Source organism: Eublepharis macularius, chromosome 4, assembly GCF_028583425.1.
Source record: "Eublepharis macularius isolate TG4126 chromosome 4, MPM_Emac_v1.0, whole genome shotgun sequence".
In the NCBI taxonomy this organism is placed as follows: domain Eukaryota; kingdom Metazoa; phylum Chordata; class Lepidosauria; order Squamata; family Eublepharidae; genus Eublepharis; species Eublepharis macularius.
Window position 1 is genome coordinate 101,796,057 of NC_072793.1, and position 18,380 is coordinate 101,814,436.

An 18,380-nucleotide genomic window follows, 5' to 3' on the forward strand; every position below is an offset into this window, starting at 1 on the left:
GGTTAATTATGTAGTTAAAATCTCCCCCGATTATCAGATCCCCTTCCTGAAATTTATTGAGACTATGAAATGTTGCCTCCAAGAATGCCAAATGATTTGTTTTTGGAGCATATAATGAAACTATTGTGTACATCTTCTCTTCTATAAGCTCTTTAATAAAGAGATATCTCCCTAGTTGGTCTCAATATATTGCTTTTATTGTAAACTTTGTATTTTTTTATATAAGTATCGAGACTCCTCTTGCCTTTGATGTACCATTTGCATGCATTTGCTGTTGTATCCATTTTGCTTTAAATTCTTGTCTGTCATTATATCTAAAGTGTGTCTCTTGAAAAAGAACTATATTTGGTTTTAATTTTGTTAGATTTGCCATGATACGTTTTTTCTTAATTGGATTGTTTAGTCCTCGTGTATTATAAGATATAACTTTAATGTTATGACTCATTTTTGCGTTTAATTAAGTATGTTTTCACCACTACTTTTTCTATTTTGTAACTATTAAGTACCACTTATAGCGCAAAAACAATATTTGTATTAAACCACTTTATAACACCAACTGAGTTTTCCAAACTATACTTATAACTCAAAAACAGTATCTATATTTAAACACTTGTTTATCACCTAGTATATTATCCAAACTTTCCTTTACAGTTATAGACTAGTACTTATAGTTCTGTATATATATTTAGTTTTCTCTTTTTTATTAACAATTTACCCTTCCCTCCTATTCTATCTCCCTCCTCCCTCTCCCCTTTTCTTTGTTCCCCTCCCCTCCCCCCTCTATTCCCTCTTCCCTTCTTCTCCTCCCCCTCCCTCCCCTCTTATTTAACATACACACAATCCTGTTCTCTCTAACCTGTGATTACTCACCTCACAGGTTATTGGTATTTTACCAACCCGAGAACAGAAAATAACTATAAGAGCTGGATGCTATACCTTCCTATTCCTTCCCCTCCCAAATGTTAGAAATTCTTTTTGTTGTTCCATTTTCTCACAACCTGCGTTTCATTTCTTCCATACAAAGTTCCATCAGTTAGTTCCAGCGGACTGGAATTTTACTGTTCTTATCCGGTGATAAATCTATTGGCATTCTTCTTTTTTTGTGAATTCTTCTCTACGTCCATTGAGGTTTCAATTCCCACTTCGTTTAAAAATGCTGTTCCTGATTCTTGGTCTGATATTCTGTAGATTTTGTCTTTATGTTTGACCTGTAGTGTAGTTAAGTTGCTCCAGTTGTAGTTGATTTTAGCATTTCTTAAAGCTTCAGTAATGCCTTTTAAGTCTCTTCTTTTGTTCAATACTTCTGGGGATAAGTCTGTAAGGGCTAATATTTGAGTACCTTTGAAGTCCAGCCCTCCCCTGGCTCTGGCTGTTTCAAAAATCTTTTTTCTGATATTCCCATTCGGGATTGTAGCTATTATGTTCCTAGGAAATTTTCTCTTTGCATTATTTCTTATCCCCACTCTGTATGCATTTTCTATTTTCATATCTTCCTCCTCCTCCATCTGAAGCTGTGTCTGTAGCCATGAAGCTAAAAAATCAGACAGGTCTTCATTGACATTTATATTCTCTTGGAATCCCCTAAATTTGATATTCCTCTTTCTCGCTGCCATTTCCAGCCTTATTCTTTCCTGAAAATTTACATTTGTTTTTTGTATTTCTTTAACTTCACTCTGTACAGTATTGCTGATATCAATAGCAGATTTAGCATCCTGCACTGTTTTACTCAGTTCGGTTTTCATTTCGGCAAATTGGTCTTTGAATTGCTGTGATAGCACTGACATTCTCTCGAGGAGGTTTTGCTCCATCTGCTGGATTAAGCTTGTAACAACATTCTGCTGTTGGGAGAGTTGATTATTTTCTGTGCATTTAGTTGTGGCAGCCATTTTGTCTCCCTCTTCCTGCTTCTTAACCAGCTTTGCTGCTGCCTCCTGACTCGAAAAAAACTCCTGTAAGTTTTTAACAGCTTTTACCTTTTGCTTCTTCTTTTCATTCGACTGTTTTTTCATACTCTGAGTGATTTTCGTTTAGTTGTGATGTTTTAAAGCAGGGATTTGTGCTGGGGAGGAATGGAGCTTGAGCAACAAGCGTCCATTCTCCTCTGCGCTGATGCCACGCCCCCCACATCTGTCAAATCTTGATGTTCTTTAGGTATCAATGAAATACAAGCCTCTTTCCACATATCCGGCATTTCTTCTCCTTTTAATATTCCATTCATCAATTTCTGTAAAGTTTTCACCAGGTCAAACTTAAGCACTTTATAGAACTTGGCCGTTATCCCATCTGGACCTGGACAATCCTATTCAGTCCTGAGATGTAGACAGTACCCTAAATGAGCTCTACCTATGCCACTATTCTTCATGCTTCAGAGAAAACAGAGTTCTGGCAAAATGGAGAAATGAATTACAATGTTAGTTTCAAATCTGTTGCAGCAGTCTGCTTCACTGGTAGAACTTCATCCCCATAGCTACTCCCCTCGTGTTTATATTGGCAGGTTTTAGGTGTCAGTGAAGACAATTCTGTTTTCCCAATTTTTAAAATGTTTTTCTATTATTATGCATTTTAAAATATTTTATAAGCTATATTGAAAGTCTATGGCTGAAAGATGAGAGACAAATTGTTTTTAAATAAACATTTTAAATATTTTTTCACTCACATAAATTAAAATGTATGGGTACTAATTAGGGGTGTGCAATTCGGTTATCAGATAACCGAAAAAATACTGAAACAAACCTGTTTCGGTTTGTTTTGGTATTACCGAAACGGCGATTACCGAAATGTTTTGGTATGTTTCGTAATCATTTCGGTAAACCGAGGATCGCCATTTTGCTAGCCGTTTGCATTTGCAAGCGGCTAGCAAAATCCTGCAGGAAGCTACAGCTTCCTGCAGGCTCTTTGAAGAGGGGAGGGGGGGAGAAGGAGTGAGTGACTCACTATCTCCTCTTCACCCCTCACCCCTCTTGCTAGGAAAGGAGGGAATCCTTGCTTTGCAAGGTGCTTGCTTGCTAGCATTGCACTTTGCAATGCAATGCAAAGCAAGCAGCAAAAGATTCCTGCCAAAATTCCCAGGTAGGGGAGGGGGGGAGCAGGAAGGAGTGATAGAGTAGGACTCCAAGGGGGGATGTGGGGGGGGTAAGGCAAGGGAGGGGGCACTTAGGAGTGTCCAATCCCACTGCTGCATCCTTCTTCCAGCCAATAGATTCAAATCTTTGGCAGAAGCTGCAGCAGGGGATTTAAATTAGAGGCTGGACTGGGACAGCCTCTGTTGCTGCTGCTGAGGAGAGAGTGAGAGAGACTGCTTCTCTGCTGCCTTGGACTTCTGGACTGCACCGGGTGGACTTCTGCCTGTGGAGTGGACTTCTACCTTTGGAGGATCAACTCAGGGCTGGACATTCATCAGGAGAGGACTGGTAGGATATATTCTTTTTTTTTTTGGAGAGAGATGGGAGGAAGGGAAGGCACAGAGTTTGTTTAAACTGATGCTGGGCCAATTTGCTGGCCTCTGCTAAAAATGTTTTTCACTGTGACACTGGCTTTGCATTGCAGGGTGGGCCTTGGTTTTCTTATGGCTTGGATTACTGTTTCAGGTTGAGACAGAGGATTATTTTTACTGGGGCGGGGGGGTCACCACTGCTTGCTTGCATGTTTCCTGTGTTTTAACTCTCTGGCCTGGCTCTGCACTGTGGCTGTGGCCTGTGGGCCTGCACTGCAGGGTGGGCCTTGGTTTTCTTATGGCTTGGATTATTGTTTCAGGTTGAGACAGAGGATTATTTTTACTGGGGGGTGGTGGTGGTTCAACACTGCTTGCTTGCATGTTTCCTGCGTTTTAACTCTCTGGCCTGGCTCTGCACTGTGGCTGTGGCCTGTGGGCCTTCACTGCAGGGTGGGCCTTGGTTTTCTTATGACTTGGATTATTGTTCCATGTTTCATCTTTCTGGGACAGCAGTGGAACCAAACTGGGAGCATGTTTACTGGTGGGGGGGGGGGGGGTTGCACAACTGTTTGCATGTTTCCTGCCTTTTAACTCTCTGGCCTGGCTCTGCACTGTGGCTGTGGCCTGTGGGCCTGGCTAGGCTACTAGAACCAGGCCTGGCTCTGCACTGCGGAGTAGGCCTTGCTTTTCTTATGGCTTGGATTACTGTTCCCTGTTTCATCTTTCTGGGCCAGCAGTGGAACCAAATTGGGAGCGTGTTTACGGGGGGGGGGGGGGGGTTGCACCACTGCTTGCATGTTTCCTGCCTTTTAACTCTCTGGCCTGGCTATGCACTGTGGCTGTGGCCTGTGGACCTGGCTAGGCCGGAACCAGGCCTGGCTCTGCACTGCAGGGTAGGCCTTGCCTTTCTCATGGTTTGGATCATTGTTCCCTGGGTCATCTTTTAGGGCCAGCCATGGAACCAAGCTGGGAGCATGTTTACTGGGGGGAGGGGGTTGCACAACTGCTTGCGTGTCTCCTGCCTTTTAACTCTCTGGCCTGGTTCTCCACTGTGGATGTGGGCCTCGCCAGTCCCAAAACAGACCTGGACCTTGACTTTTGGGGGTTGTGCAGTTTATGAATCTCTGTTAACATCCCACCTTTCAGTTCCCAGCCTCAAGGAGGAGAGGACTTGCTGCACACCTGTCTGCCTGAACATCGCTGGACTGCAGGACTGGTGAGTCTGTGGGTTTACATTTGGGTGGGCATAGGAGTGGGTTTTTGCTTGCCTGGGAGGGGGGAGGTACATTTTCAGAACACCGCAACCACACCTCACATAGACACATCACAGAAAAGTTTTTCCTGTTAAATAGTGTCTTAGGAAGGTAGGCCAGTTTGTAGGAAGGTAGGCCAGTTTGTAGGCGTTCAGTGGCTAATTGCCCTCAACTTAATCGATAGGGAATCAAGCGTAGCTTGTTTAAAACAGTAAATAGGGATCAGTAGGACAAGCAGTAGTTAGAGTTAGGTTATATTTGATTTCTATTCATATATATATATACATATTGGTATAGCTGTTAATAGGCTTCCCGTTAGTGCCCCCATAACTAGGGTTCCACTGCCCATCTCTGGCACCCGTGGTGAAGCCAGGCTGGCCTGGGCATACTAGTCTTGTAAGTGTCTAAGGCTTTCACTTGTTATTGGGGTTTAGGGCCAGCTCAATTCCAGAGGAATTCAGCTGTTTGGCAGGCTCAGGTCCCCCAACATAAATAGGGTTGTTTAAAAAGACATTAAAATGACCATCTCCAAGACAAGTTACAGAGCCACAAGAAGAACAGATTTAGAAGTAGGTAGATAGGTCTTGAAAACAAAGTTCACCTTTGTTTTCCCTTGATTACGGAATAGCCAGAGTAGCTTCCGCGAGGGGAAAGCATGGCAGAAAGGAAAGCAGAGGGGGGCCCTGGGGGAAAGGCCAGAGATAAATCTAGACGGGAGGAGGGGAGGGAGAGGGGGACTGCTGCGGCAGCCCCCCCCCCATCTGAGCGGAGGAGGCCCTCCCCTGCGCTGCTGCCATTCACCAGCCTGGCTTCTGGTGACAGGAAGAGGGTTCGCAAGGCTCTCTTTCCTGAGGCAGATGCTGGAGGGCCAGCCCCAACCCAGGTGTCTCAGGCAGGGGCTGGCACTGGGCAGGGGCCTGCTGCTGAGGCTCCTCCTCCTCCAGTGGTTGTGAGCCAGCTGCTGGAGGAGGGGCAGCATGTGGTGTCTCCTGGGATGGACGTGGGGCATGTGACTTTTCCATCCCTCACGATCACCCCAGGAACCCGGAGGATGTTGGAGGAACTGCCCGTGAGACCCCCTGTGGGGCGGTCCACCCCAGTTTCCTCTGAGGCCAGCAGCAGGCCTCTCGCGGCTGTGCAGGAGGAAGAGGAAGAGACTGTGGTGGAAGAGCCCCTATCTCTACCCCTTCAGCCTCGTCCATCCCCAACTGCCCAGCAGAGAGTGGGACACGGTGTGTCCGGCCAGAGCACCTCACAGGAGGTGTCTCAGGGTGGGCTCGTGAGCACTTCTCCTGTGAAGCGTGGGCAACCCTTCAGCTCCGAACTCTGGAAACACATCCAGAGAACGGGGGACCCCCGAGTTGCCCAGTGCCTGCATTGTAGGCAGCGCGTCAGCCGTGGCAGATATGTGAACCATCTCTCCACGTCTGGGATGAGGACCCACATGAAGAGGCACCACCAGGCGGTGCTTCTTCGGGGGGAGAGTTCGAGTGGCACCACATGGCTGCCAGCTAGCCAGAAGGAGGCAGGCTCCTCTGGTGCTCTCCCCCCAAGGGTTCCTGTAGGGCAGGGACGCCAAGCCTCTCTGCCTGAGACGCTTGATAAGCAGGGCCCTAGTGTGCCCAGAAAGGGGATCCAGACGGCGAGCCGGTGCCTCACGCGCCACATCATCAATATGGTAGCTGTAGATGGAAGACCGTTCTCCATAATTGAAGACTTCAGCTTCTCAGGGCTGCTCCATGATTTCTTTCCCTGGTACGCCATCCCTGCTCACACGATGTTGAGCAGATCGGTGGTGCCCTCGTGTTACAGGGCTGCCAGGGACCATGTGAAGGCACAGCTGTCCCGGGTTGCCGGGAGAACTGTGCACTTCACATCCGACATCTGGACCTGCCCAAGTGTGCAGCAAGTGTACCTGTCGCTTACTGCTCACTGGTGGGAACCCGAGGTGGTTGGGGGGGGAGGTGCCTACAGCTAGCCAGGGAAGGATGGGAGACCGCCGGGCCGGCTACTGCAAGGTCTTGCTTCACGCCGAGGTTCTCGACGTGTCACACACGGTGGAGAACATCGCTGCCACCCTGAGGAGACAGTTGGAGGAGTGGATAGGCCAGGGACCCGCCACCGTGGGATGCATGGTGACGGACGGTGGCAGCAACATGAGGGCAGCAGCGGATCTAGTGAGCCAAGAGCGCATTTACTGTGTGGCCCACAAGCTTCACCTTGTGGTGAGAGATGCGCTTGGGGTGGGCTCCTTGAAGGAACCCCGTGATCCCCGGACTCGTGACGTCCAGTTACTGCTCCAGAAATGTCGGAGGTTCACGAGTCACTTCTCGCGCAGCGTGACAGCCACTCACGAACTGCGCCAGAAGCAGGTCAGGACAGGCGTGCCAGAGCATGCACTGTTCGCTGACATCAGCACTCACTGGAACTCCACCTGTGCCATGCTTGAGTGCTTGGTGGAGCAGCAGGCCGCACTCCACGCATGGCTCTCCGAGAGCCACAGTGCGAGTCAAGTGGGTGAGTTCAGCTGGGAGGATTGGCTCACCATCACCCAGACAGTGGAGGTCTTGAAGCCCTTCAAGGACTTCATGTGGCAGTCTCGTCAGACACGGCGACCCTGGGTCTGGTCATTCCCCTGGTGCGCACGCTCCAGAGGAATCTGGCCACCCTTGTAGACCCAGACGCACCTCGCGCTGACCTCGTTCCAGCAGTGCGTGCACTGGTGAGAAGGCTGCAGCGTGGCATAGTTGCCAGGCTAACTCCTCTCACTCAGAACGAGTCATACATGTTGGCGACCATGTGTGACCTGCGCATTAAGGGCACTTTTGCCGAGCGGTACAGGAACCTCACCCAAGCCAGAGACACCCTCTGTACTTGGGTGAGGTGCAGGCAGGCCGCAAGGGGATGCCTGTCACCAGAGGGGACGAGAGAGGGGCCCTGCCGTGCGGGTCCCTCTCACGCCCCCTCTGAGCGGGCTCCCCCCGCGGCCACCACCGGTGTGCCGATGGAGATGGAGATGCTCCGGTGAGCCCTTGGCCCCTCTGGGATCGTGAGGAACGTGAGAGAGGATTCAGCGGAGGCAGTGGTCAGGGACTACCTTGCGGAACCCTGAGAGTTGCTCTCCACCAATCCGCTCAGCTACTGGGCTAAGAAGGAGTCGGTCTGGCCGGACCTCTCCCTCGAGGCGCAGAGGCTGCTCTCATGCCCTCCGATGAGAGTGGAGAACGAGCGCGTCTTTTCTCATGCGGGCGACATTGTCAGCCCACATTGCTCTGGCCTTCTCCCATGGAGAGTCGAGCAGTTGACCTTCCTGAAGGTCAACTCTCGCCTCTTCAATTTCTCAGAACTGGACTTCCAGAGTGACTGAGGTGAGCCCAACTTGTGGCCTACATCCTCTGCGAGTCCAGTCCTTTGGAATCGCGCTCTCCCCTGCATAAAACTCTGTAGACACAGTTAAAACCAGCCAGCAGAAGGAGGGTGGTTAGGTACCAGTGGCAAAGGGAATCCACCCAGCAATTTGAACACCCCCCACAAAGGGAATTTAAAACATCTCCCAGCACTGAGACAGACCCTGTGGGACCAAATTTATTCTGAAAAATAATGACATGCCCCAGAAATGTTGATTGCTGCTGGAGGAAGAAATAGTTTAAGATAGGGACTGCTTAGGTAGGGATGCTGATGTGCAGTGTTAAAATATTAAATGGTTTTTGAATGTTTTAAATGTTTTTTCAAAGTTGAAATGTTAAAAAATCAAAAAAACAAAAAAAAAAGTTGAAATGTTAATGTTGGGTGTGCTTGGTGGGGTTGGGGGACAGTTGGGGGAGAGTTGGGGATGGGCACCAGCTGATGATGATGTCTCACAGATGTTTCCAGATAGATGCTGAGGCTGGTGGAGGGGGGGGGGAAACCTCTGCAACAGTGCTCCAGAAATGCCACTGTGTAGTGCCCGTGGCAGTGCCCAGTCCAGCTTTGTGTGGCTGAACTGAAAGAATAGCTGCAGGAAATGACAATGGTTCTGCTGGACCTTGTTGTAATGGTTTCCCCCTATTGAGTTTGGTTTGGGAGGGATGGGAGATGGCCTCACGCGCCAAGAAATAAAGAGATTTTGAAAAAACAATGTTTGTGGTTTTTGTTATTCTGTCCTTGTTTTCTGAAATGGAGGATGTGTTATCTAGAGAGGGTAAGCAAATAAGTTATTTTTTTCAGGAATTGTGTTGTGCTTACTTGATGTGAAGTGAGTTGTGTTACTTTTTGGCTAGGATAATGCTGGCATGCCCTTTGGTGTGCCCTACTACTGTGTAACCTAAATCTGCTCAAGAAATAAAGTGCTTTTGACAGGAATTGTGTTTTTGGTGATTCTCTGAAGTGAGTTGTGTTACTTTTGTGTGGTGAACTGCTTTCGTGCCCTATTATGCCCTCCCGCTGTGTAACCCACATCTTTTCCAGAAATAAAGTGTTTATAACGGTTATTGTGTTTTTGGTGATTCTCTGATATGAATCGAGTTGTGTTATTTTTGTGTAATGAGCTGCTATCATGCCCTATTGTGCCCTACTGCTGTGTAAATTAAAGCTGTTCAAGAAATAAAGTGTTTTTGAAAGGTCTTGTGTTTTTGGTGATTCTCTGATTTGAAGTTAGTTGTGTTAATTTTGTCTAGTAGACTGCTTTTTTCATGCCCTCTTGTGCCCTCCTACTGTGTAACCTAAAGCTGTTCAAAAAATTAAGTGTTTACAAAAGGTTTTTTTTTTTTTTTGGAGATTCTTTGATGTGAAGTGAATTGTGTTATTCTTTTGTATTGGGGACTGCTAGTGTGATGTGCCATGATGCTTTGCCCAATTGTACTTTGAAAGTGAGAAAATAATTTTTTTAAAACTTAATTCAGTGTGTGTTTGCAGTTCGTTCTTTGTTGTGAGGTTGGTTCCCATCATAGGGAACAATGGGGCAGGCTGGCCATTCATCTCTGAGGGTGGTGGAGGTATCAAGGGGAGGGTGTCTGTGTATCAGGTGCTCTTTCACAGGGACAAGCTGGCACTCAGGAGTGTGCCCACCATTGTGGCACCCCTGGGCTGTGCAGAATTGCCCTGGGAAAGAGAGTTTAAAAGTTCCCAGCATAGGGAACAATGGGGAACGGCTGGCCAGCCTGCTCCTGGGGTACTGGCTGCTGGAGGTGGATTTGGGTCTGTGAGGGGCTGCTGGGGGGATTTGGGTCTGTGTGTGGCTGCTGGGGGGATTTGGGTCTGTGTGGGGCTGTAGGGGGTGGATTTGGGGGGCTGAGAGCACCTACTTGGAGAGGCCATAAAATGGCACCCCAAAGTGGGAGCAGGCAGAGCCTTGGTGGAGGGTGGGAGGACAGGTGGGAGAAGGGCCCCTGAGGGTTGGGGGCATTTTGCATGCAAAATGCCACCCCTAGCCAGACAAGCCTCTCCCTTCTTTCCCCATAGGATATAATGGAGAAAAGGAGGGGGGTTAAAGGGCACCTACTTGGGAAGGCCATAAAATGCCCCCCCAAAGTGGGAGCAGGCTGAGCCTTGGTGGAGGGTGGGAGGACAGGTGGAAGAAGGGCCCCTGAGGGTTGGAGGCATTTTGCATGCAAAATGCCACCCCAGGCCACCTAGCAAGATGAGGACTTGTTTTTCCCCATAGAGAACAATGGGAAGTGTAGGAGGATGGGAGCACCTTGTTTGGGGGGGCATAACTTGGCCCCCCAAAGTCCAATTGTTCTAAAACTTGGGGGTAGTTAGAGAGGAGTTAGGCGAAGGTCCTCACCAAGTTTGGCATGATTCGGTGGGAAAATGCCTCCCCCAGGCTTCCGGAAACCCGGGAGAGGGTTTCCCCATTGAAATCAATGGCCGAAACAAGCTGAAATACCGAAACGATTACCGAATTGCGAATACCGAAATGGCTTGCTGTTTTGGTATTCGTGATTACCGAAACAGTTTGCTGTTTCGGTTATAACCGAAACAGGAATACCGAATCTCTCTGGCCTTGGGTACTCATGAGCCTCATCACTGTAAAAATAGATTAACTTTGCATGCTGAAGGTGTTACAGAAATGATTCACAAGAAAAATGACATATTTTTGCTACAGATTAAGCTAGATTCAGGATCTAATTCTAACTACATTTAAAATGTGTTGTATATTCTGTGGCAGATGGTTTTCCTGGCTAAAATCAGCATGCAGAGACATTGTACTGCCATTAAAATAGGAAAAAGTGCACGAGTAGTGTTACCTACATGTGCCTTTCACTCTCCTCCCTGTACTGCACATGGATACAGCTCCCTGTTCTCCTTTTCTTTCAGTTTACAAAGGTGCCTCCTTCCTATCCCACAACATGCATAACCCCCACCTCTCTCTCTCATTCACACACACACACACACATTCTATTTCAGAATTCCCCACTTTCCCCTCACAATAACTACATTGAGGAAGGCATATGTACAGTGGCACAGGAGACCATTTTCTCCTTGGCTCCCAGGGCCAGTTCCCTACCCAAGCAACCAAAGCACAGGCAATACTGCTAGGGCCAGTGAGGAAAGAAAAGGCAACAGGTATGGCTTATGCCTGTCATTTAATCTCAGAGCCGCACATCTACCAGCTGAGTTCAACACAAATCTCTAAAACTATGGTAGTGGTGCTGGGGCTTTGCTTGCTTCAAACATGTTTCTAAGTACAACCTTCAGCTTCCACCACTTAATTTTGTTTGCCGGCACAACAACATTTTCACATCTAAAGTTGCATATTTTTTTGGCACTGGGTTCAAAAAGCTTGCCTATCCTGCCCTAAACTAGAACTTTCCCTAAGGGCGCAGAAAACCAGCGTATAACATAACTGTCTGGGGTGCTTAATGGTGAGTGACTACCACTCAGGTTTGGGCTCTGTACCAAATTACCACTTGACCTATAGTCACATCTTGTACAAGTCATTGCCCCTCTCTACAGGCCTTCTTGCTTAGTTTATTCATTGTGCAGCAAGGACTCTGGGCCAAGCTACACATTATGGCAGCCATGGTTTCAACCCAAGGGGGCTCTTGCAGTATTTTTTAAATGATTAATGTTTTGTCTGTAAAGTTTCATCAGCAGTCATGGATTTAACCTGCAGACACTGTAACGTGTAGTTTGGCCCTCAGTCTGAAGGTCCTGCACCTCGACTTCCTATATTTCAAATCAATGATCAAACTATAGGAGCAACCTGGCAGGCTACTGACAGCCCCTGACAGTTCTCAAATCCCTGAGAGTACTTTACATCTACACAGGAATATGCATCTTAACAATCTCAGTGAGCAGCCACTGAATGCACAGCTTTTTTCATAAGAAACTAGGCAAAATAAAGGCTTCCAGTTTGCTATAAAGGTCAGAAACTACAAAATTGCCTCAGTTTCTGGCCTGAAGGCTTGTACCATCACATCTTCTGCATCTGAATCAGGTAGTTCAGTGGTATCTATTCTGGATGCCTGAAGAGATTTGCTGAAGTCTTTTGATGTGTAAATAATGCCCTGAGGCAGGAAAGATGGTAACTGGAGCCAAAGGTCTTGCTCTCACTGCAGGGAAAATGCCTTGTGCTTACTTGTCATTGAAGTCATCTTGAGTCAAGTTGTAGAGGAATTCTTCCATGACTTCGTATTCTTCCATTACCTTACTTATCAACTCCTACACAGTGACAGAGAGAGAGGGACAGGCAGGCAGGCTTTAAGTATAGGATCAAAATTACATTCCGTCTGTGATGCATTATTATTACATAAAAAATACTGCAAATGTATGAAATGGTGGGAGTGGTGTGTGGTAAGATTCTGCTACAGTGAAAGATGGAAACACACTTCTACAATATTATCATCCCAGTTTGGGGGGTACAAAAGCACATGGAACCCACAAGGCCTTGGGAGTTTCAAGAAGCACTGACTCAGGCCTAAGAGTGCACAGGGATCTCAAGAAACACCAGGTCCCATTAACTACTGTATCCTTACAATGGTGCACTAGTGTAGAAATGTACACTTTCAAGAAATTTTAAAGCCCTGGGGGGAAATATTGGGCTGAGAGGGAGGACTGAAATACAGGCAGTACTTATTACTTTGCTATTGTAAGAACATAAAATACATTATGCAATCCTATTGACAAATAAGATCATATTAGGTATATTAGCGAACTGTAAAAAATATTGTTTTTATTCAAACAATAAGTACAAATATACCCAGGATCAGAGATGAAGCAGCAAGCTGCCACCCAAGGTGTACCCTAAGCACATCTTTGCGCCCACTGAGAAAAATAGAGGAAAAGTTGAAGTTGGGGAAAGAAAACATCAACATAACAAAGAAAGAAAATTATCTGGGTTTTTAAAATGTCTCTCCATACAGCCATCCTCATTCAGAAGCAATAGAAATACCAACAACACTTGTTTACCAGAAGCAACAGTAGGGCTCATGTATATACCACAAGCAATAATCCCTCTGCCAAACTATTTCCAGCTCTATAAATAACTTGTGTCTGCCTTCAGCCTAACAGACCATAGTATTAAGAGCTATCAGTTAATCTAGATATTAATTTTAACTTTATAACAACATGGATCTCTTCTAATGGTATAACTTCATCCTACTCTGCTCTAGTTAATACCATACTAGTATGATTAGGGAATTGAGATAAATACCATTCTTGTTAGTAGACAATTTATTAATATGTCAATATGTAAAAAAAATTAAAACGTTGAATAGGAAACTTTGAAGAAGGGATAGGCACTTTAAATACAGGTAGCATTTTCACTGGCTTTTCCTGCTGCTGTTCTCCACCCCAGATAGTTGAACTTGAATCCATGAATGGAAATGATAAAGATATGATGGCATGGTACACATATGCTTAAAAAATTGCGACATTTCAGATCTTGGCTTAAAATTTGTTTTTCAGAGATTTGTTAATGGGCATGAACTGGAAAAAAAAAACTGTGTGGTTTGTGGTTTGTCGCATTTCACGAACCACGAACTTTCACGAACCTGCCCTGGTTCACAAAGCAGTTTTCTTGGTTCGTGAAAACATCACATCCAGGTCAGCAAATCATCACTTCCGGGTCAGCAGAAGGTCTACAGGAAGTCCATCCCCTGTTGCCTAGGAAACTGATTGATCAGCACCAGGCTGTCTGCAGTGACAAACCAAAAAACAAACCAAACAAACCAGCCTAAAGTACGTGGAGGTTTGTCAGAAATGGGCTCTGATGAACTGCCGGTTTGCAAACCATGAACCGGCCTGGTTCGTCACGAATGTTGGTTCATATTTCGGTTTGTGCTCATCTCAACATAAGATGTTTAATTAATGCACACCTGTTAGATTACCTCAACAGTATATTTTTTTTGAATTTTTTTTATTTTTTATTACCTACATTAACTAACAATACAGAGGGAAAGAAGGGGGGCAGGGGAAGGAAAGAAAAAAAACAGCAACATATAACAACACTACACTACAAATAATGCTTTCCCTTCATACTGCCATTATTAAGAAATTAAAACTTTGTAAGATATTGATGGAGTGGTTGACCTTTCAAAATACAGATTACAATCCAAATTAAGTCTTCCTCCCCCCCCCCCGGGCCTCGGACGCAGTTCTCTCTGAGCAGCTACAACCGCAGTGCTCGTTCCCTCCCCCCCCTTCAGACTTCAAATCCTTTTCTTCTTGCTTGGTGTCTTGCTGAAATTCTTGGTTTTTGTCCTCAAAATCCCTTAGTTGATCTTCTGATATTATCTTGTAAGCTTGATCTTTGTAACTAAACCAGATACCTTCCGGAAATAGCCATTTATACTTTATTCCACGTTCCCTCAAAAAAGCTGCGCACCTTTTATACTTAAATCTCCTTTTCCGAACTAAAAATGGAACGTCCTTCAGTATCTTAACTTTATTACCCAGAAAGTCCAGATCTGCATTATATGAGTTGTATAGGATAGTGTCTCGGATCCTCTTAGATGAAAAATCGATGATGATCTCGCGAGGCAGCTGACGCCTCGTTGCATATTTTGAAGAAGCCCGACGGACTTCCAAAATGGCGCTTTTTACCTCTTCTTTAGTTGCCCTCGCGGGTGTCACCAATAGTTCCGAGGCCAGATCCCATAAATCCTCATTTTCCTCCTCTTTCACGTTCTGGAGGCGCAAAATTGTCTGCGTTCGTTCCACTTGTAGCCCGATCAGCTGGTTCTCCACCAGCTTTAACACTTTATTCGTTGCCCTCATGAGTGATGCATTTTCCTGAGCAGACTTCTCTGCCCCCCCCCGCTACTTCCTTAATGGTTTTCACTTCGCTCTCAATTAAGCCCACCCTTTGATCTGTTTCATTCAGCTTGTCAACAAAGGGCTTTATGGCTTCGATAACCGACCTCTTCACCAAGTCCTCGAGTGACTCTCCTTTCCCCTGCAGGGCTGCCGAGATTGACTTGCCCAAAGCGGGACTCTGCTTTTTCGCTGCCATTTTAGGGGGGGGGGACCGCCGACCAAATTCTGAAACTCAGCGAGGGGGAAGAACGAGCCTTCTTAGCTTCAGATCTCACCACTCCTTCGCGTGCGCTTGTAATAACAGAAGGGATTCGCTTACTTACAGGCTTCCGCCTAGTTCTGCTCTTTGCCGTTTTCCATGGCCCGGCAGCACTCGAGGTGCCGCGCATGTCTGCCGGCCTCCATAGGGACAAACGGGCAATTTACCCCCTGCATCGATTTCAGGGGGCTCTTCCCGCCGCGTCCCGGACCCTGCCTCCCTCACTGGGAGTCCTGGGGGATAACCTTCGCAGATCAGCCGCCTGGTCAGGCTGCTCGGGCGCTTCCTCCCGGACCTGCGGAGAGGAGTGTCCGACATGGCCGAGAAAACGAAACTGAATCAATTACCTCAACAGTATAGATGCGCTCACTTAAAAAAATAAAACAGGGTACATCAGTAGAGTTTTTCATTTAAATAATATATTCCTATTTTGCTTAAGAAAATGTTCTGCGCAACATGAAGGCTTGTACACTCTTCCACTGATTCTCTTCCACTTGCGTAAGTATGTGCTGTCAAATCGCAACCAACTTATGGCAAACCCAGCAAGAAGCTTTCAACACAAGTGAGAAGCAGAGGTGGTTTTGCCTTTGCCTTCCTCTGCAGAGTCTTCCTTGGTGGTTTCCTATGCAAGCACTGACCCTGCTTAGCTTCCAAGATTGGGCTATACCATGCTGCCTTCCCTCTCTCTCTTTTGCTCACTGATCTAGATAATGTGCATTATCTGAATGAAATGAAACTCAGACTGCATTCACATAATGATGACTCTGCTTTATGTTTATATTTACTTTTACATTCACTGACACTGCAAATGCAGACAGTAGAGCTTTCACAAGAAAGATGTCTGTGCACTTTCCTCTGTCAGCTGTAATTTTCTCAACATATATTTCACATTGTGTCTCTGGAGGGCTTTTAGGAGGACTTTGCCAAAAAATAGTGATTACTATAGCGTTACAGTGTTATAGCATTATAGCAAATACCACTTTTTTTAGTCTTCCAGTAGTAAAGAGGAAAAAATGGTGGCAGTGAAGGCCTGATGGAAGGAAAATGGTGTAGATGTGTACAGGACCTTGGAAACTCTGACTCTTCCCATCCAGACACTGTGATAACGTGCTTGGACAGCCCAATTTCCAAAACTCTGTAGCAAAGCAGGTTTGGGAAAGTCCATACGAAGGATGGTGAAAGACAACTACAGCCTAACATCATGTGGATGTTCTTCCCAAAGAGTGTTCTAGTTTGGAAGCAAAACTAGAGGAAAAACCCCATGTGAAAGCAACTTCAGATACAATTCTACAATCCACCTATTGTCCACTGCATTCCATTAATTTGTTAACCACCTCCCTGGCCACATCTTACAACCTTACCTACCTTCTTCCCAAAGAGTGTTCTAGTTTGGAAGCTAAACTACAGAAAAAAACCCATGTGAAAGTAACTTCAGATACAATTCTACAATCTACCTATTGTCCACTGCATTCCACATCTTACCTCCTGCACTTTCAGCTTTTCAGGGATCCCTTTCATCCATTCTCGCAGATCAGCTAGCTCCTCAATGCTATTTGGTTTTTCATAAATCTTTCGACTGATTGCTTTGAAGGCTTCGCAGATCTATAGAAAGAAGTGTTGAATCTATAAGGGTCAAGATTTAAACAAACAGGCACAACTGGGTAAAAAATAAATGGGTTGTATTCCTTCCTGAAAGGCCACAGGTTTCCTCCAAAAACTTAAGCAACAGTTTAAAGCCTAATTTTCAGGTGTCAGGAGGACACAAAGGGAATTAAAAGTCCTCCAAATTCCAGAAATTCAAATCCAAATGACATATTATAAGGAATATATGGATGCCACCCAGAATAGCAGCATCTAGTCTTCCCCAGGATTTTTCAAGTAATTCTTAATTAAAGAAAATGCATGCCATTATATCACCATGCTCAACGGTTTCCTGCTCAAGCCCTCAGAGGCTTAGAAAATCCTGGAAAAAGAGATCGGGGGGGGGGGAATGGGGATTTCCAAATTGTTGCCCCTCCCCATGAATTTTTCACAGCCTCCAAGCTTATAAAATGCTATAGAGAATGTTTTTGTACATGAATATGCTTAGGAAACAGCAACAAAAGAACTATTTTTATCTAATGCTTGCTGTGCACAGGACTCTGTTGTAATTGTACTACAGCACTGGAAAGACAAAAATCCACTTCCCATTATTCATTAGATTGAGGATTTTATAAACTTATCAATGTTGCAATGTATTGCATATAGACAACAATTGCATATGGACTTATTCTTAGATATTTGAAGACCTTTTATAGAAGCCTGTATATAGATTTGCCACCATTGCTTTTTGTTGTTTCTGGTTTTTGTTTATTTCTTTTGTTGTTTTGCACAAATACACTTTTTTTACATGTTAAAAAATGCACACGGTCCTATTATGCAGAAACAGAATTTAATGGGCTACAAAGAAAATCCCTGAAAACTTACATGCCCAAAGTATTTTTTTAAAAATGCTGTTATGATTGTAATCAATCAGCAATATCTTTTTGTAACCCCTTGCAGTTGTAAATTTCCAGAAGTGACTACAAAATCTGCCCTTTTGCTACTCCTCCAGTTGACAAGCGCCATGTATAAACTCACATCTTCTACTTGACGATGTAGATCCTTAGCCAGTATGTCCAGCATAGAAGTGGCCAAGGCTTTGCATTTCTTGGAGAGGTTTTGCCTTACACCTTCAACACTAAGATGGAAGGGGCCAATTACTATAGAGCCTGGCAAACTGTTGTCCAGCATCTCCTTTTCTTCCAAATGCATGTTTACTATCTCTCTCATTTCTTGAGCAGGAGGGCACTGGGCTTCATAAGGTCTAAAGACATACAGAAACACAGGTATAGATCTGCACACTGCCCCAGATTATACCCCCATATTCATATTTACAGATGAAAGCAGCGTGAACAATGGTAATGTTTAGTTCTTTTTCAAGAAAAATGCCCCAACATCATTCAACAGATCTACACTTGCAACTCCATACCTGCAAGGTATCATTCAAAAGAGCATGGTGTAAGAAGGTGAACAACCAGACTCTCTGTATGCTTACACAGAGGTAAATCCCAATTAAATCAATGGGACAGTCCCAGGTAATAAATATGCATAGGTCTGTAGTTATGAAATCTGACTGCAGGTTCTCCAACAACTATCTAAAAACTTGCTCAAGGTT

The 18,380-nt window shown here is 45.4% G+C and overlaps 1 protein-coding gene across 1 annotated transcript in view; it reads right to left on the reverse strand.

Annotated features, from left to right (window-relative positions):
• DNAH1 (dynein axonemal heavy chain 1) overlaps positions 1-18,380 on the reverse strand; it is a 295,393-nt gene that overhangs the window by 209,336 nt on the left and 67,677 nt on the right. Inside the window, exons 14-16 of the mRNA XM_054976957.1 lie at positions 17,804-18,029; positions 16,667-16,786; positions 12,248-12,330 (exon numbers count right to left, since the gene is read on the reverse strand). Of these exons, the coding sequence (XP_054832932.1) occupies positions 12,248-12,330; positions 16,667-16,786; positions 17,804-18,029 (429 nt within the window). The remainder of the gene's footprint in view (positions 1-12,247; positions 12,331-16,666; positions 16,787-17,803; positions 18,030-18,380) is intronic.